The following is a 21,295-nucleotide window of genomic DNA, read 5'->3' on the forward strand; positions in this document are numbered from 1 at the left end:
TTATCTGTGGGATAAATTATGCCAGACATTGTCCGACCTTACCCTAAAGTGGACAGGAATACGATCAAAAAGACGATAAAAGGAAAACTACCTGGAAAATCACGGATATATACTGATACTCCCGAAAAAAAATAGACAAGAGAGAAAACAGAAGGCTAAAGGGATGAAACGCGCATTAAATTTGCTATCAGATACAAATATAAAAACCAAACCAAAGAAACAAAAGAAAACTGTAGAGGCTGAGACTGATAGTAAAGATGAGACTGACATAAGTTTGAGGGAACGTTCTTGTTCTTCCTTCGATGAGAGATCAGAAGGATCTGATTAACGGAAAAACAGATTTTTTTTAAAACAGAGATCTGATGTTGAGAACGAAATTTCAGTTATGACTGAGAACATAAAAGAGGAAAGCTTTTTGTTGATGAAGTTCGAAAAGACGAAGACTATTTTACATTATATTGGACAGGTGATTACACAATATAGCCCTAATGAATATAAAGTTTCATTTATGAGAAAGAATCCTGGTACCTATAAATTTGTTTTTCCTAATATTAAAGATGGAGGAACTGTCTATTTATCAGACGTGGTATGTATATTGCCGCCGCCTAAATCTGCTTTTAAAGCAAAAACAGCTGATATACTTAGTTTTGAAAAATATCTCACTATGTATAACGTGCAATAACAGATTCATAAGGTTTGTTCAATATGTTACCCTAATGATTGAGTGAAATGTTGATTCCATAACTGGAATCAACATTTCACTCAACATTTAATGTTTATTTTGATCTCAATGAATGGTGATCTCATACAAAAAGCTGTTTTATTTATTGTGTATGAATGCTGCACACTATGTACGAATGCATCCTTCCCTATGTACGAAGCTACCCCGCCTGTGGGGTAGTTTCGCACGTTTTCCAGAATTGTGACTGTTGCTTCATCACAGTAGTTTGTATCAGCACTAAACTTTACTTTAACTATAACCAAATATATTAGGTTTACAACAACATCTACATCTCGATTCTGCAATATCGTTCAATGAGTGGCATATACCTACGTGAATGATTTGAAGGGAAAATGATTTATCTTGTTTGAATATCACTGGAGTTTTTTCCCAACACCAAGTACCAAACCGTTATTTTGACACCTCGACACGTGTTTCGATCACCAAGTGATCATTTTCAAGAGGAAGATTAAACTAAATATACTTACAATGTTATCCTTATTTATACCCTAGATACCTCTTCTAGGTACCTGCGTCTTGAAGGTCTTAAATTAATTTTACAATATTGCCTAATTGACTAGTCTTAAATTAATTTTACAATGTGTTCTTATGTAATAATCAGGTAAATACGATAATTAAAATATTATTTCAACAAACTATATAGTATGATATTAGGTATTGGTCCATCATTGTTATTCATAATATTATTATGTTTACTTATTTCTACACTCTCTTAGGCATCTAGATGCCTGTGTTCCTTATATTGAAAAGAGAAATGAAAATTTCTATGTTTTTTACCACTTTTAATTGTAACTAACGTTACTGCAGTTACAATTAAAAGTGGTAAAAAGCATAGAAATTTTCATTTCTCTTTTCATTGTGATCTCCTACCACATAGTAACGGCTACATCTATCAATTTATTTATGTTCCTTATATCTTATTTTTTTAAAAGATGAAGAACTTTGGAAATATTTTCTAGGAGTTGGGTATGAATGTGGTTTTAAAAACAAGTCATACACTACAGAGCCTTTTGGAAAAGGCCAAAAGACAAAGTCGAGGATTCGGAATAGCCTGGAATTTACAAAATTAAATGTAAGGATTGTGATACAAAATATTATGGTCTATTAAAATAAGATGTAAGGAACACTCAGCACATCTAAATATGGGAGAGCAGTCGCAGTCAGCAGTCGCCCATCATTTGTTTGAAGGTGGTTGACAATGTTTTGTGGTGCATTTCATTAGTTCGGACTCCCATTGTCTAATTGGATATAAATTGATTTGAAATTTCTGAAAGAATTTGTAAAAAATTAAAAAAGTTTAGCTGAAAAATAACAATTATATCAAGCAAAAAACACTGAAATAACAAAGAGATAAAATACAAGCAATAACCAAAAAATTAAAAAAATTAAGCTATTAACACGAGATGAAAAATAAAAAATTATTAACAAGAAATGAAAATTAAAAATTAAAAGATTCCAAACTGAGTCACTTCACTTTCATTAGTTCGGACTTCCATTGTCTAATTTGATATAAATTGATTTGATATCCCTGAAAGAATATGTGTGAAATTTAAAAGATTAGCCGAAAAATAACATTTATATCAAGCGAAAAAACTGAAATTACAATGAGATAAAATACAAGCAACAACCAACCAGGGATTTCAAATCAATTTATATCATATTAGACAATGGAAGTCCGAACTGATGAAAGTGAAGTAACTTGGTTTGCAATCTTTTAATTTTTAATTTTCATTTCTTATTAATAATTTTTATTGTTCATCTCGTGTTAATAGTTCAATTTTTTAATTTTTTGGTTGTTGCTTGTATTTTATCTCATTGTAATTTCAGTTTTTTTCCTTGATATAATTTTTATTTCTCAGCTAATCTTTTTCAATTTTTTACAGATTCTTTCAGGGATTTCAAATCAATTTATATCATATTAGACAATGGAAGTCCGAACTAATGAATGACTCATCATATTATGCAACAAAACTATTCTATAGACTTTAGTTCATTAGGATTAATTAGACAAGTTAACAACAACATGCATCTAGATGTCTATGAGAGTGCGGAAATAAGTAAACATAATAATATTATGAATAACGATGGTGGTACAATACCTAATTCTATACTATACAGCTTGTTAAAATAATATTTCAATTATAAGATTTACCTGACATTATATAAGGACACATTGTAAAATTAATTTAAGACTAGTAGATAAGGCAATATTGTAAAAATAATTTAAGACACTCAAGACACATGTACCTAGAAGAGGTATCTATGGTATAAATAAAGATAACATTGGAAATATATTTATTTCAATCTTTCTCTTGAAGATAATCACTTGATGATCGAAACACGTGTCGAGGTGTTAAAGTAACGGTTGGTGTTGGGAAAAAACTCCAGTAATACACCAAAGGTTCCAAACAGTGCATCACAAGTATCTTGTTTGAGTTTTTGTTACTGTAACATTCTTCATTTGGCAGTAAAATATAATTTTCTCTTCAGATATGTTTTCATAAATATTTTCGACGAAGATTACTTTGTACTTGAATATTCTGGTTAACATCTATTAAAATTATTTCACTGTTGATCTCCATGTATCTGGTACGTAAGTAATTTTATGAATGAGGCAATAATACTTTTCAGATAGAAGCTAGGCTGAATTCCAGATAAAGTTGAAAAAAATCATAAATTTCTGTCGAGAGAGCTTTTCAGTTCATCTCTTCAGTGAAAATGTATGAAGACGGTATCAATTGAACTTTGGACTATTTTACTTAATTTCTCCTTTTTTTAATGGAATAACGAAGAAACCTGTATTTGTTTTCTTCGATTTTTTGAAATCTATGAAATGTTCCGTCTCGCCAATCAAACTTCAATTTTTTCAATATATATATGCCATATTTTAGTGTTTAAAATTTTTCTGTCTCTCTGTAATACCGGGAAACGGAAAGTTGTATTGAACATCTACCTCAACGTGAACCCTGTTAATAGAAATAAATGCAAAAAACTAAACATTTAGGTATATTTTTATTAAACACAACAAGGTAGAATGCAAATCTGTAGTTATTCATTAGTTTAAGAAGTGAAATTACACGTCACGTCAAGTATTTGTTGAACCCCTATAAGTATCAAAATTTCATACAAAGACAGGCACAAAGTTCAATACTTTTTCGTATCATTAACATAAAAATAAAAACGTAAAGGTAACTAATAAATGAAAGTTACATATCTGATACAAATAAAACGTACTTAAATACAATATTTAGAGTAGGAATTGAAAGTAAATTGATGTATTATTTGTCTTTACATTTCCCAAACTTAAGTTTATTTGATTCGATACAAAAATATGTACATTTCAATTGTTTTTTGTATTGAATCGTCAAAAAAACAGAAAGTAAGTCCGATAAATAGAGGCTTCAGGAATAAATTCTATTCGTACACTGAAACTTCTGAGAATTTTACAATGAAATACATTATAAATAATACATTATAAAGAAACATACTTCAAGCATACGAGTAACAAAACACAAACACTTTCCGTTGATCTAAGATTGAACATGATATGACCCTGTAAATACCAAAATGTTATTGAAGTACTTTCAGAAAATACTTATTGGCGAGTTTGGCGAATAGAAGCTTCCAGTCTCAAAAAAATATTCATTACTGTAATATTCCAATTCGTTTTATAAAAAAGGGGTATTTCTGGAACACCTCTCAAAATTAGTGTATACTCAAGACGGCTAAGGAGGAAAATATATACTGGTAGACTCGCTGTATCTATCACTATCAGTGATATAACAAATCATATTGTGCAAGTTATAAAACAACACATCCTGCATATGTGGAATATTTTTGTACTCGAGGTGTTGCTTTGTTTCCTATAACATGCTACGAGAGGAAATAAGTAGAAAAGTCATTTCCTGAAAGTAAATATATAATGTCGGGTTATCAGAATACACCAGGGCAACTTTCAATCCATTCCAAAGTTGCTAGATTATATTCAACACAAAGCTTTAGAGACTTGAACATCAATAACAACCTTGATGTACTAGAACTTCGAAATAAGGTTAGGAATTTATCTCTCTTCCATAGGTAGATAACATCAAATGTGCATGCCAGACTCTACTACTTCATTACGGTCAAACAGAGGCCATTAACAAAAAAGTGTCTAGGTTCTGACATTTTTAGACGGTGAGCTTGTGTGACTCACACCCAGACCTTTTAGAGGTCTACACGGGTCTATTAAAACGACTATTTTCATGCACAACAGCGGTTAATCAAATGAAGTAAGTCTCACAAAGATGCTAAGACAACCGCCTTACTGTTTTGATGACAGTAAGGCGGTTGGTGGAAAGCGCCTCGAAAAAAATGGCACAGTTCTGGTGTAAGGGAAAAGTTGATAATGGGGGTAGGAAACCCAACTGTATTGCTTTGGCCCAGATCGTTATCATTTCTCATATTTGGACGATTTCAGTAAAGGCTTAAAATGTGGGTCAAACCTTTACGACAATGAGGGGCAGTTTATTGTGAGAATAAACTGGCTTTGAACTAAATGTTGATACTATAGTCATAAGATTCCTTCAATAGTTGTGAAGTTGTTTGTGTTTCGTTCTTATATCAAATGTTTCAGTATACCTACATATCTAGAAAATGTTACTAATAGTTTTAATGGATATTAAAAATTCACAAATTGATAGATATGTCACAAGGCTGAACTGAAAAATTATTAAATTTCTGCCTATGTCTCACTGACGATAGATTAAATCAAATACAAACTGGGCAGTGATCTTATTCCGTACCATCTCATAGTTTCAATGCATTAATAGGACATTTCGTACCACTTACAACTAAGATAAAATTTCTGCCGATAGTATAGAGTATATATAGTATATTATACATATAACATTACAAATACAACTAACTGAATACTTAAACTTCGAATGTTTCACATACGTGATTGAAAATATTGAAAACAAATTATTAAATAACTTCAGCAAGAACTGAAATTGAATATCACAGTCAGTAACTGACATCAAGTTACCATTCAAAACAATGAACACCTAAAAATAATTTGATATTGAAATTTGAAGAGCATATCAATACCCCTAAGATCTCCTCCGTCTCGACTCCCGTTGATTCTCTAGAAATGTTATCCTGGTACATCCCTAATATACGAACCACATAAAAATTCTATAAATTTTACAAAATATATGGTGTCTACTCTGCATATCAAAAACACCTGGTTAATTATTTTTATATTAGACTGTTAGATAGATACGATATAATGCAGATGTGCAGTTTTTGCAAAATTTCATTAGCAGTTTTCTCTTTTTTTCAACTTTCATCGATTGATGGAGTTTTATCGAGATATACAAAAGAAATATTAGTTTTTTATGTGTTTTTTGAAATTATAATTACACAATTATTCATTATCATTTGGTGATTCCATCGACTTTTTTGATAGTAACACAAAAAGTTAATCTTAGCAAGACAAAGACAAATCAAGTTTCCTCTATGCAGTCCTTATAAAGATATTATTCAACTGTTCAAGTAGAAGATGGATTATATAATATGTTTGGTTGGACATAATCTGTGATTGCAGGCAAAGCTGATGAAGAATCGTTCGAAATTATCTGTAACGCTAAACAGAGTATGAGATCATCGCTTTTTAACATAAGAACTACACAACTCATACATGTATAATATGCGTTTATGGAATCTGTGCCGAGGCCCATTATGATCAAAGATATTGAATAATGAAGAACTAATATCTGGGCCTGCGATTGCTTCAGATTTATACAGGAACCCTTTCTGACTCAGCCACACCAAGAACAATATCAGAATATTTCTTAGTCAATTCGAATGGTACTGTGATGCAGTGATAAACCAGCTTATGTAGAAGCAAATATTTCGATAAATCTGGTCTGAAACAGAGCGAATTTGAAGTGAGTTCCATATCAAGCCCCTACTCCTACGGTATACTTGAAAATACACGGGCCGATTTGTGCTGATTCGCTCACAAATTCGGCTGCTTTTTTCTTCAAAAAACACCACGAATAAAAACCGCTTCTATTCATCTGAAAATATTCCTATTAATGCCATAACATAATGTATTCGATAATAACAGTGTTGGATTCTTCTAATTTTTTCAAGGAACACGTATCCCGATATCTCTATAAGTGTAGGGTTTTTCCTACAACTATTTATTTAAGAAACATTTTATTTCGTTATTGATTTTTAATTTTGTATCATAATTTTTCGTTAGAAAATTAACTTTTCATAACTGCATTATCGGGCAATCGTAAAAAATATCCATCTGCTTGGGTTTTTATGTTAATTCTTTTCTTCATATTTTTACTCCGTATGTTTGTATTTTTTCAAGGCAAATCATTGAAATAATCTATTCTCTCCAACCCAACGGTTATTGCCGAAAAAGACATGGATATTTTAGAGCGACAGGCGCCACTTGGGATGTTTCGAGTAGGTGAGACTTTTATGTATTAGACAAGGGCCCAAGTGGCTGACCCTCTGTCCTCTGTGAATATATTTATGACCCCGACAGTAATTGCTAGTGGTGATTTTTCACGAGTTAATTTCGAACATATGTTTAGCCGATGCATTCATTCTGTTCTGGGATTTCGGTCAGGCTAATCCTAATTTTCATTCTCCTCGCCACGAGGTTTCACTATTCTTCTGTTTGTTCATTTTTGTTGGTGTTTTAATAAATTTCATTATTTGTAAACGCTGTGTTCGTCTGATTACTAATTCACCTATCACCTGTCCCGCCATAAGAAATTAGTGAAGTGCCAAGAAACAGAACCAGATTCAAGTCATAAATACGAATCGTCGTATGGTTCTAAAGAGCGTACGTACGAAAACAGCAATATTAAGCTTGTAGCCCACTTGTCCGACACAGCACAGCACGGTTCGTCCCGCCAAAATACGGATAAGATTGGAACAATGAAAATAAATGGACAACTGTCCACTAGCACGGCACGGCACAGCCAAGAGCGTCCGCCGCCGGAAAGGATTCCAGCTCTCCGATTCTGTCCGGCAAACAACGGTACGTGCTGAGACAGACTGGCCAAGTGAGCGCGTCGCCGGCCAGCACTTGCCAACATCAACTTGTCCAAATGTGCCTGGTAAGTTTCTGTCTTTCTGTTTTGCCATTCCATCAGTTGACAGCACAGTGTCAGTCGGTTACTACGAAAATGGACGAGAAAAAATTGAGTTGTTTGTTAAGGCAGACGAATATTCAGAAGTTCTGAAAATTTGCCTGGAGTCATTCAGAAATACTGGAAAATTTCTCGTCGTCTTCTTTCAGGTCATTGAAACTCTCCCATATTTGCCCACTTTTGATTAATGGGATGGACCCACAACATTCTTTTTTGTGACTTTTTTCTTCTACATTCAATAATGCGGCCTTTATAATGATGTCTTCTTCGTTAGAACTGCTAGTGATAGACATGTTTTTGTCACCGCTCCATGTCAACCGAAATTTCCTTGAAATCGACAAACAGCAGCTTCAGTATGCTGGTTGTAGCTGGACAAGTGGGCGATGCTACTACCCGTCGCCATTAGGCGACGGACAGCGCCGTGCTGTGCTGTGCCGGACAAGTAGGCGACAAGCTTTATCTGTGAATGTATGCGCGGTTTCACAGGCGGCTAGATGCTGCGAAGTCAGTGTTGCCTCCAGGCCAAAATCATTAACGGTATAAAAAAATCTGCTGACTCTTATTATTGTATCGGTGTAAACACTTTAGAGATTTTTGCGCATGCAACAGTCGAGAGTGTGCAAAAATTATGCGGTAAATTAAACGCAAGTATAACAGTAATCGATAAATAAATAACAGTCTTAGATGATAATATAGGTGTTGAAAAAGACTGTAAACTTTCAAGGCCGCAGATAACTATGTGAAAGCTATTTTACGGGTTTTTTGGGCGTGGTCTGCAGGTTTTTATGCCTAACGTTTTATCTCCTACTGCGGTAGACATTATCAAAGACAATGTGGTAACGGTCGCAGTGACTGAGTTGATGCTCGATTTGTTGTTCCACCAGTACAAATAAAAAATACGTCATGCGCTCTCAACGTTGGTTGAGAGCGCATGACGTATTTGTAAAGCTGATAGTTTTCCTGAGGAACTTATTCACCTGAAAATGCCTTTAAAGGGAATGGGTACAGCAAAAGAGAATACGAGCGGTCTGAAATCAATATTTAGGTCAACAAAAACTATCAGAAAAAGTCTAAGGTCACCTAAGGATCACAGAGAATCTTTACCAATACCGGGGTATACCGGATTTCTTGTAGCTGCGGGTCGGTCTACATTGGAAGAAGTGTAGGTAGCCGTCTCTCTGAACACAAGAGAAATTGTCGACTCAGACAAAGCGGTAAATCAGCTGTAGTCGCACATGATCTCAACAAAGAAGGCACTTATATTATCTCACTCGAAGATAAGTAATATTCGACAAAACTCTAAATTACCATACGAGATTATATAGGCAATAAAAATTTAAAAACACAGGTATAATTTCAATAGAAAAAAAAAGACAATGAACATCAATAAAATCTGGCTACCTATCCTTACAGGTACACAAATAAGGTCAGGTAATCCAAACCACGCTCACTAATAATAATATAAAACCAGAGTTAAATACAAGCATCTTAGTTAATGCGATAAAAACGACGGAAGCAACAACTCGAACATCAACTTGGACACTGCGAGCGTTACCACATCGCCTTTGATACTATCTACCGCAGTAGTAGACGAAACATCAGGCATGAAAACTGCAAACTACGGCCGAAAAACTCTGAAAATAGCTTTCACACGGTGTTGAAAACGTTTCAATTTGTCAAGTATCAAAAGTCGCATATCAGAAAAAATATTATGTGCCATAGTGTGATACAAAAACCGTCACATTTGCACGCAGAACCAATTCATTTGAGATATAAAAAACAATTCACTACATATTGTTCTTCTTTCATAGGTCGACAGAAAAGTCCGCGATGGCATATATCTATATTTCAACGACAACTTATTATATCCATTTTAGTATTCAAAATAATGGTCAAATCTAACGTGGTAATTGTAAAGCTATTTAGACAAACGCTGGGTTAATATTTTTCAAATAAATAGGTTAGTTATCTTGAACATTATAATTGCCCTTTACAACATACATTTCAAATTATTAACTTAGGAGGTATCGCGAAATGAAAATTATCGCGCGAGGAAATAAATTCAAGCGGCCTCAAAAACTGATTTGGCGCGCGTGAATCACCTTCAAGGTCACCGTCGAATTTTTGTTCTGTGTTTCTTGAGTTGAGTAAGTACTTACTTATTTCAAAATTGATATTGATAGTTGTGAACAATTTTTTAGTGAATTTTATCAATATTCATTATTATTAGTTACAAGCTGATGTGGAAGTATGAAAAAAAAGTAGATATTTATGTTCTGTTACCCAGCGAAGCTAGTATGGAATGAAAGAAATGTTTTGGCTTGATATGAAGTATGTTCAAAAGAAGTACCTTTTCAAATCACCAAAAATGCATTACTCTTATCTCCTGAAGACGCTTGGTTGGTGGAACATGCGTCGAGAAGAGTGTTGCATTTCTAGTGATTTGTAAAAGTGCTTGCTTTGAATTTATTCTATACCAGAGATTCCAGTTTTACCCATTTTCATGAAGTATGTTGATGTAAAAGAAAACAATCGTAGTTAATTTTAGAACTATAGAGGTCTATGATACCCGACCCGAGCAACTTGTTTAATTGGTATTCAACTCAGTATTACTAGTGTAACAGTTTCTCTGTCGATAAGCTTATTAGCGGTTGTGCTTTGTTGATATTTACATTTGATGTACCTACACTTCATTTTTCTATCATTGCACAACATACCAGCTCTTTGGAGCTTCTAGGTTTTGCTTCTACTTGCGCTGGTTCTCCCTTTCTAGAGATTTCTATATATCACGTTCATTCTTGCATGGTAGAGGAAATCAAACAGTTGAGTATACCTTTTGGAATGTGAAGAAAAATGTACCCCATAAAATTATTTGGTGATTTCACATGACTCAGAAGTCTCTTACGAAGTAACTGAATAATCATAAAATATTCATCATGAAAACATGCACTTCTGTGAAATCGTATTACCAGAGATGTACGAGGAAAAACAAATAGGTCAGTATTTGACCTATATATGGTAAATTTACGAATGTATTGATAATTATAATCTATCATCTTCATCGTTGAAACTAAATGTAATTCATTAAAATGTCTTGTTATTAAAGCCATCTTTACATTACATTCAATGCAGTTTTTATATCGTTGTCAATTGAGATAATGAAATCGTTCTCAAAGATGAAGTTTAAATTCAAAATCGTTATTTGAATAAGTACCGTATTCAAGGGAAACCATTCTATGTTGTTCAGCACTATTAGTATTTTGATATTAATTTGCTTTGATGATCCAACAAATTTTAGTGGACTGTAAAGAAGTGAAAAATTCATTTATATAGTTATTTCTTTCACATTCTTTGTTGAGAGTATACATGTGGAAGTGTGAAGGAATTTTTAAAATTGTTTTCTAATAGAATTATTTCGATTCAGAGTATGGTATTTTCAGAAAATAACTTATATTCAATATACATTTCCGAAATATTTGCATAAAGTGAGTAATATAGATTTGGAAAAAATCATTCCAATATATAATAGATAAATCTTATTGGATCCTTACTTCTCGATTATTGAACAATACATGTTTTACACTTTCAAAGTAACCGTTTTCTTACAGTTTATATGGAAGAAATTTTTGTGTATAACCTTCATAGCTTTATGAAGTATTTCAATTGTTTTCATTTTATTTCTTTTTTTCTTTGGAAATTTTCCATGTGTTTTTCTTCAATGGTGGAGAAGTAGAAATCCAAAAAGTCTTTTCCCAAAAGGTAATCTATCTCCTAAAAATATTCCTTTTGCAATTTTCCTGGTTTAGTTGAATTGCAAAAAAATGATTGTGATACAGATCAATGTAATAATACCAGTTGATAGATAATTCCAAATGAACTCTCAAGAAAGCGAACGTTTTTATCCGCCTGAAAGGGAGATCACTCTACAAGCAAATAACATAATCATAACCTGGAAAATCGCAACTACGCCAGACTGCCAGCCTGACAAGAGTCAGGCAATACTGTTCACCTGGAGGAAAGTACACCGGGAAGGAAACTTCACCTTCAACGGACAAAAGATTCCGTGGACTAACGAAGCTAGATACCTGGGAGTCAACCTAGATAAAAGATCAACGTTCAGGTCTCACGTACGGCAGAGAATAGGAATGGCAAAATCTACCCGACAAAACCTATTACCAATAATAGGTCGAAGAAGCAACATGGAATTGAAAGTGAAGCTGTTGATGATAAAAACCGTAATATTATCGATAACCCTGTATGCCTGCACTGCCTGGGGCCAGTGCGCAGCGACATACAGAAGACAGATCCAGTCGTTTATGAACGCGTGCGTAACGACCGCCGTAAACGCACACACACTACGTAGACGCATATACGAGACAACACGCAGAAGACACGTTTGACAGAATTCGAGCGAACGACAATCAAGCGCTAAGCGATCTACACAATGAACTAAACAGGGATGATCCCAGATTCCGAGAGAGGGATAAAGACAAGAGGCCAACGAAGCAGAACCAAAGATCACCCCCGAGAGTTGCTATCAGGCGGCTCCGGTAAGTATAAAAACTACTTAACCAGATTTCAAATTCACTTCATTTCGATTCACTGGGAAACAACACTTGCTCAAGACATAAATATACTCGTCTTCAGTTAGATTTTGCGGACCCCGTGCAAAAATCAGTTAGGAAAGCCACGATAAAAAAAAACATTAGATTAGAAAGTAAAAGCACCTAAAGGCTGACTTTCTACTGAAAGAGGTCAGATGTCAATCTTGCTGAAGTGCCCACCAGAAAGTTGAGGATCGCTCCGGAGGAGCGGGGGTGGATGGACGAGATAGGATGTTCTGCACACAGTAACAGTGTGGGGAAGATTTCAACTCAGGCCACTCAACCCGAGAGGGGGGAACTGCCAGAAGTAAACGGTGTGGAAGGAAGTACCCTGAATATCAATACTGATATACTTTTTGAATGACACTGTCTTTCTCATAAATAGTTACCAAAAATATCTTGATGGATTTGACTGGAGGCAGGTTCTGAATTTGGCCCTAGGAAAAGTCTTGCAAAACACCTTTTGCGCAACTTGTTAGATAAATGAATGAATCTGGTAAAACACGACCTTCCGATCGTGAGTCGGGCGCACTACCACCGCCACCAATTCCACAATACAATATTACTTCCAGGAAAACAGGTACCTAAAACATTGGTATTTTATGTCAAAACTGTATTAGATTGATGATTGATTCTGGCAAAACAGATAGATTTAGAAAGCACAATTAATACAATATTTTCCGATTGATTCGGCAGTTATTTTGATGAAGATCCATAGTAGTTTCATAAACTACACCTCACGATTTGATATCTACACACTTTATTTAAAAATTATATCAGTGATTTGAATCACTATTGAAGAAGCTACTGTGTTAGCGAAACATGTCGTGATATATTTTTCAAATAAACTTTGTGGAGATCAAATCGTGAGGTGTAGTTTATGAAATAAACACAATATTATTTCTAACAGTAATATGTTAATATGTTGATTAATGACATTTTATGAGGACAAGTTCAATAACGGTGAATGAATAACTTTCTGTAGATCGTTTAAAAGAAAATTTGAATAGTTGCATTTGATTTCCAGAGATTCTAGCAGGTTTAATTTTTGCATTCCTTTCCTGTATGTACTCGTAATTGTATAATCTGTAGTAATTGTATAATCTGTACGTTCCTATAAAATGTCATCAGTTAACATTTTTACATATTAACTGTTTCCTTAGAAATAATATTGTATCAACTGTGCTTTCTATATTTTGCCTGTTTTCCTAGAAGTAATATTGTACTCACTTTAGCCAATTGTTTATTCAAAATCTACATGTTTTATCAGGTTCAATAATTTTTCTTATGAGTTTTGTTATCACCTACTGTTATATGAAAGATATTGTAGAATAGTTTGATGTAACAGTAACTGATTAACCTACCGTGTAGCGAAACGCGTTTTGAATAAAATTTATTGAGAAAATTCCATAATTATTATAATGAATAATCAAATTAACAACCCAATTCTTTATTATCAAAATTCAGATTTTAACAGAATATTTCGGAGATGATTTTTTTTTATTTCGATCCCATATATTGTTTTATCAAGGAGATAATATCAATATTAGAAATATTACAAAAGTGTCTTTTAAAAATTTTGTACCATGAAAACATTCGATTTTCTTCTAATGCACTATTTGGAGAATATAAAAAATGTACATTGGGCAATTATATTTCTTAAATATATTTACTTTCATATTTTCTCATAATGGTTGCTTCAAATATAATAAACATATCAGTTATAGTTATGAGAAATAAAAATGAAATCACCTCTAGAAATTAAATAAAATATAAGTAAATTCACCAAAATATTTCTAAATTTATCATTATTTATTAATGAATATTATTGCAGTTTCTTCCCAACATCAAACCGTTAATTTTAATACCGCGACACGTGTTTCAATCACCAAGTGATCCTCTTCAAGAGGAAAATTTATTCTTCATCTTGAAATCTCTCACCCCCCCTCCTTCCATGCTTACGCAAACATTGTTAGTCCTTGTCGAACTTTGCTTGTAACTTATGTACTTTCGTATTTGTATGAGATTTTTCATAACTTGAACAGTTTTTGGTATAACTTGGATTTGTCTATCTGAAACGACATCTTGATTAAATAATTCAACTTTGGCGAAAGTAGATTAACGGCAACATAAACATTAACGTGCTTTGCTTACAATACGTCAAATTGTCAATCGTATCGAAACGAAACAATAGATTGATTGCAGAAATTTAGACTAGTGAAAAGCGCGCGGCAATTCCCCTACTCAGTTCTAAGCGAGTACCTAAACGTAAACATTATTTGTGGCAATACCCAAAAATGCGTTTCGTGGGTTGCCAAATATGTAAAAAGTAAATAAATACTGCTGACTTAATCACCATCTTGACCCCACGACCCCTTGTCATCAAAAATAAGCAAAGCAAAGACCCCCTACAGTGCTTACGGTATACTTGAACGGTCCCGGAAATTGATAGAGCGTGATATTTTACTCAACAATTTATTATGTTGTTGAGTTAGAGATACTTTTTGACGTCCTTTAGCTTTGGGTAAAGGTACTAAAAGTCATTCCTCTATTCTTCTACAAATTGTCTGAAAACTTTGCTTTCATAAATTTTTTTGGATAATACTTTGAATTGGCCCACTTCATATACTTCTAGTGCTCAACAATAGAGAAGATGGAATATTAGCTATTCACATTTTTTGATGATACGATATGAACTGCAAATAGATACATGATATAAAAATATGACTTTCAAGACATTTCGAATTTTTAGTAACAGTTGGGTTTCTACCTTTTTCTGGATTCTATCATTATTGGGTATACGACCCATTAAAAAGTACCGCAAATTCAGTGAATGAATTTAAATAAGATGATGGTTCGTTCCTTAAAAAAGACGGAGACGGGAGAAACAGACGGAGACCAAGACAGATAAGAAATTTTAATATTGAGTAGTTGTCTAGATCTCTGGCTTCAGTCCCCGGTGTTGTCTTCTGTCTCAATCTCTGATCTCTGTTTCTCTTCTTTGTCTTTGATCTCTGTTTCACCGTGAACAGCCACCTTTGGAGATTCTACTTCTTCCTCCTTCTTCTACTCGAATATTTTTACTCAATATTTTGCATAATGATTTCCATTTCTCACAAAAAGATGGCAGTATTGTATTTGTAATGTATAATCAGATGATATTTTATTTGTATAAAAAATATAACAACTAATTTCATCAGCTATACATTCACGTAAGTTTTGTCTACTTTTTGAGCTTAACAGATCTAAGAAAAAGTAATTTGTGGCTCCATTAATACATATGTTGAATTTCATTATATTCCGTAATCGTAATTGATGCTATGCAGGCGAATTCTCAGCAAGGAATTACTATTAATCATATGTCGTCGAGATAACTGTTCAATACTTCATGACAGGGATGTTTGTCTATGAATTTGAAAAAAAAGGAAACCATCATCAGAAAAAATCAGATTCGAAAACTTATGTATGTGTTATGAAAAGTGTCACTAGTTCAAATTAGATTTTTCAGCGTCTCAACCTCTTGAAAAATTAAAAAAGAACTTTTTATCAACACTGCACGACTCATTTGAATTGAACATTTTTGTGAAAAACATAAAAAATTTCTTGGACAACTATGAGAACTGGCTTGAAAAATTGAGGTTTATTAATCAACAAGAATACGGCTATGGAGTTTCATCCATAGTTATATGGAACATTTCAAGAATTTCTTTGTGAAAACTCAAAAAATTTCTTTGCATTTTGTTGAACCCAATGGACAAATGTATTTGTCGGAACAAGACATACCTATTGATATGAATTTTACTAGTTCGGACTTCCATTGTTTAATATGATTTTAATATGAGTCGAAATGTATGGAAGAACAAAATATAATTACAATGAATAGCTAAAACATCAATTATAGACAAGCAATAAAACGTGAAATTAAAAAACAATAAAATGAATAAAATAAAATAATCAAGATAAAATATGCAGATTGCCATAGAGTAAAATGAAATACAAGAATTAAAATAACAATGAGAAAAAAAAATTAAAATATAACAAACATAAAAAAAAAATATAAACGAAATAAAAAAAATCAAAATATTTTAAACAAAGTTACTTCATGACGTTTCTATTGTTAGTATCCACCATGATCTTCGGGTGATGACTCATAAATTATAATATATGATGGAATTGGCCGATACTTGATGAAAATCCATAACTAACGTATTCGAAAAACATTTTATTGTGGGATATTCACTAAACAGTTTTACAAAAACGCAACACGTGTTTCGCCATATAATGACTTCTTCGGGCGTGTCTTTACTAACTATATTCTACATTTTCAATGCTCAATATAATAATAATAATAATAATAATAATAATAGTCTTTATTGTTTCCCAGCTGTAGTTACATACAAATATTTAAATAAATTACAGAGCTAGTTGGTGACATAACAAAAGGCGAAGTTCAACTCAGTTAGAACACGTGCTACTGAGTTGTTCTTCACCTAATTTTATAATTTAAAGTACCTACATTTCAAGAACCTGATTTTTACCCGAGTCTCATATCCTTCTGCTAAAAGGTGGTTTGCAAATGTGGAATTGCTTCTATGCTTTTTAATTCTTTGGAAAAACGTTCTTCCTGTTCCAATATTCACTTTTGGGCAAGAGCCACAAGTCAGCTTAGGTACTCCTGATCTATCCGGCATCAAAGTTGTGTCTTCATTATTTTTAATACATTTATTTAGACTATAATTCGTTCTGTAAGATACTTTTATGCATTTTTCTTCAAAAAACGGGCAATATTATTGGTGGGTTCATCCATATAATATATGGTGCGCATTGTTATATTATAACAATGTCCTATAATTGACGTTATCGCATCTTGAATTTGGGTTGCTTTTGTATTTTTTTTCTGAAACAATGGAGTCTATATATCTACCTTATAACCGTTGTTGACCGCGATTTCTCTGATCAAACTCAGCTCTCAGACAGTGAAAAATTCAATAGAATATAAAGCATACTGTTGAATGCAGCAACTTTATGCTGGTAAGGGTGTGTGGAAGAGTTATGTATGATAATGTTCATGTAAGATGGTTTGGGGAAAATTGCAAATTCATGTTTATTGTTATTTTTCGTAATGGTTAAGTCAAGGTAATTTATTGAATTATTTACTTCCCTTTCGGTGGTGAATTTTATTGACAGGTGGATGGAATTGACATATTCAACGAACTTGCCTAATTGCCCATCTGTACCTATATCATCTACGTATCTATACCAGTACAAGAAACTGGCGGAATACTGTATTCCGCCAATTGAAACAATTGGACTGGTTGAGCATCTCTTAGACAAAAACCACGTGAATCCACTAATAAAACAGGAAATTTTAGACTCACTTACTACTTGTCTATCTCAAAATAACTTTTAGTTTGACGAAACATTTTATTCATGCAGTGAAGGACTAATAATGGGGAACCCTTTGAGTCCTTTGCTGGCTGAAATTTTCATGGATAACATAGAGTATGAAATCCATAATAATCAGTTAACAAACGCAGTCTCCCCAAATAGGGAGACGTTTTACCAAAAAATTAAATAGCATAGAAGTAGTTTTGTAAATACACATCTGCAAACCAACTTTTAGCAGAAGGGCATGAGTTTGATCATGAATCCGACGTATTACATTCAGAAGAGAAAAGTTTGAAACTCAATTTTCTAGAATGTTTAGGAATCAGTAGATTCAAGAATTCAGGTAATTTATGATCAATTAGAATTGAATAACTTCCCGTTACATGATATTTTTTCAAATGTGGAAACTGGGACATAAGCTCAGGTAATTCAATTCATTACAACTCAGGTAAAACTCAGGTACTTGGAATGTAGGTACTTCAAACTGTGGAATTAGGTATATTTAGCATTGAAAATGTAGACTATAGTTAGTAAAGACACGCCCGAAGAAGCCATTGTATGGCGAAACATGTGTTGCATTTTTGTAAAACTGTTTAGTGAAAATTTCACAATAAACTATTCTTTGAATACGTTCATCAGTCATGGTTTGAATTTTAAAATTTTTTTTCAATGTATTGTTTCTATATTTTCATTTTTGAATTTTTTGCTTAGGTATTGTTATTTTCATTTATTTTTGATTTGTGGTCATTTTCATCTTTTATCTTGATTATTTAAATTGATTCATTTGATTGTATTTTCATTTCACGTTCTATTGCTTATATATAATTGCTATTTCTGTTTATTCTGATTTAATTTGTTCTTCCATGTCAGAATCATATTAGACAATGGAAGTCCGAACTAGTAAAATTCACCATGAAACATTGTCAACCACTTTCAAACAAACACATTGATATATTGTATTTTCATTATGGTTCAACTTTCTTGAAAATGAAGAATTGGTATGTTGGCAGCTTGCCACTACTGAAACATTTAGAAGTGAATTGTAGAAATTCGTAAATTAAAGAACATTGATTTAATCACTCAAATGTGATTTTACAGGGACTCTATTTATATAAATTCGGAACAAGAAGTTGAATCGCCGGAGGAAATCATTGTATCAGCATGTCAACTTTTGTCATTATGTATACATGTACATACAGTTAAGTGACGGCAATAAGAAAAACTAATCAAAAAAACTATTCATTCACCTATGAAATTACTTTGGAGCATGACAACTACCATTTTGTGCAATGAAATATATTACATTGTATAATTTTGTGAAAATCTATTACTTCTCAATAAATTCTCAAAGAGAAATCAATAGTTTGAATCTGAGTTTTTCTATGGTCGTTTATTGAATTTTTCTAAATGAAAGTAGATAAGCAAAAACTAGGATTTTCACCTGAAGATTTTCCAAAACGAATTATTTACTACTATCTATATTATGTCACGGGAGCCCATAACTTGAGAAATATGATGAAAATACTGATTATTCATTCGATGATTCGTTGAACAGATATTCCGAATGAAAGAAAATTTTGCATCTATAATTTTCTATGAAGAAGATTATTATATACATTGTGCTCTGACAGTATTACCATGACAGGTCAGATGGTCCAAACCTGGACTTTTTCGGCAATGATGCACCAACTGGCATGATCATAATATGACGATATAATGTGCAAGTTTTCTACGTATTTTTCTATCAGTTGGTTCAGTTCCCCCTCTCTGAAAACGTGGTAATATCTGTGGAAAGTTATTTCACCTCCCATGTTGTCAGTAGGTAGAGAGTCGTCAGACGTATCGCTAATCAGCGACTTTTCGTTTCTCTTCGAGTAGGCGCTATCTAGGCTAATACTGCTTTCTTCTTTTGAGAGGCGGGTGCCCGGTTTCTTCAGGAGCTTCCAGTCGGAGCAGGACGTCAGCGAAGCTGTGCTTCCACCATCGCTGTATCTGCCTATCGAATTCGTATCTTTTTGGGATTCGGATAAACCGTCTGTCGACTCTATAGAAGGACCGAAATTTATAGAAGTCGCTACACTTGATATCATGGAGTTTGTACTGCTACCTGTAAACAAATGTTGCATTATAAATCTGAATGTGAGTCAGACATTCTCTGGCAATTTCAGAATATGATTATACTCTTTTGCCTTTTTTTTCAGAACTTTTGCTTTACCTTCACCGAACTGATAAAAATTTTATGCAAATTTTGTAATCTGAATTTATCAAACCTAAACCTATTCAACCGATATGAAGAATTCTATAGCAAGCTTCTTTACCAGCAAATAAAATGTACTTATGATGCACTGTTTGGAACCTTTGGTGTAGTAATGAATATTACTGGAGTTTTTTCCCCAACATCAAATCGTTATTTTTAACACCTCGTGTTTCGATCACTAAGTGATCATCTTCAAAGAGGAAGATTAAAACTGAAGTTTTAAAATTACTGGAGTTTTTTCCCTAACACTAAATTGTTATTTTTAACACCTCGTGTTTCGATCACCAAGTGATCATCTTCAAAGAGGAAGATTAAAACTTTGTTGGGAAAAAACTCCAGTAAAATTCAGCAAATAAAATGGACTGTATTTCATTTTCATAAAACTGGAGAGCACTACGAAAACTGCCCAAATATAATTGAAAGTGCCAACAGAGTTCCAGGTGCCATATTTGGTCCCGAAAATGCTTTGATTTTGATTACCAAAAATCCACCTACAGAAATTTGTCATTTGATTCGAAAGTTCTTGTTTCTTTCATTATATCCAACTACAGGTAACCATAATTGAGACTATCTTCAACAAATTATCTGAACCTCTACCTGAAGTACCTCTTCAATTATGATCACCTGAAGCATATTACCTTACTTCTACATCAATAATAATTCGTTATCTGGTAGCTCTCACAACGATTTTAATTTCAAAAATAAAAACTGCAAAAATCAGAAAAGCTTCCGAAAATTCCACAAAAAAATCTAATTGTCATAATATTAAAGATGAACAGCGGCAACGTTGCGGTGAGCGATCTGCCGTTGACGCCATCAAGCTAGAATCGGCTAGAACCGACCAGCCGGACCAGCGCGTTAGTGTTCGAGAACGATCTGTTCGTTAGTGTTCGAAATAATATTATGGCAAGCGGTTGTAAGAAGGTAAAGACATACCACTTTCATTCGGAATGGGAAGAACAATATTTCTTTACAGAAGTTAAAGATAAAAATGTGTGTTTGTTATGTAATACTTCGGTCTCCGTTGCTAAAAAAGGAAATATTGAGAGACATCATAAAACTGTACATTCTAATTTTGAAAAATCATTCCCACTACATTCTGCCGCCAGAAAGGAGAAACTGAAACAGTTAAAAAAGCAGTTAA

At 33.2% G+C, this 21,295-nt stretch overlaps 2 protein-coding genes across 3 annotated transcripts in view; both read right to left on the reverse strand.

Annotated features, from left to right (window-relative positions):
• The window catches only part of LOC111509471 (glutathione S-transferase 1), a 228,162-nt gene that overhangs the window by 72,904 nt on the left and 133,963 nt on the right, over positions 1-21,295 (reverse strand). The gene's annotated exons all lie outside the window — the stretch shown is intronic.
• fid (class I SAM-dependent methyltransferase fire dancer) overlaps positions 10,213-21,295 on the reverse strand; it is a 57,759-nt gene continuing 46,676 nt past the window's right edge. For both annotated transcript variants that reach the window (XM_074182141.1, XM_074182142.1), the window contains one exon: positions 10,213-20,001. In XM_074182141.1, the coding sequence (XP_074038242.1) occupies positions 19,541-20,001 (461 nt within the window). In that variant the 3' untranslated portion in view covers positions 10,213-19,540. The remainder of the gene's footprint in view (positions 20,002-21,295) is intronic.

The sequence above is a fragment of the Leptinotarsa decemlineata genome, unplaced genomic scaffold (genome assembly GCF_025532065.1).
Source record: "Leptinotarsa decemlineata unplaced genomic scaffold, Ldec_3_MD MMD2_tig00026328_RagTag_RagTag, whole genome shotgun sequence".
NCBI lineage: Eukaryota > Metazoa > Arthropoda > Insecta > Coleoptera > Chrysomelidae > Leptinotarsa > Leptinotarsa decemlineata.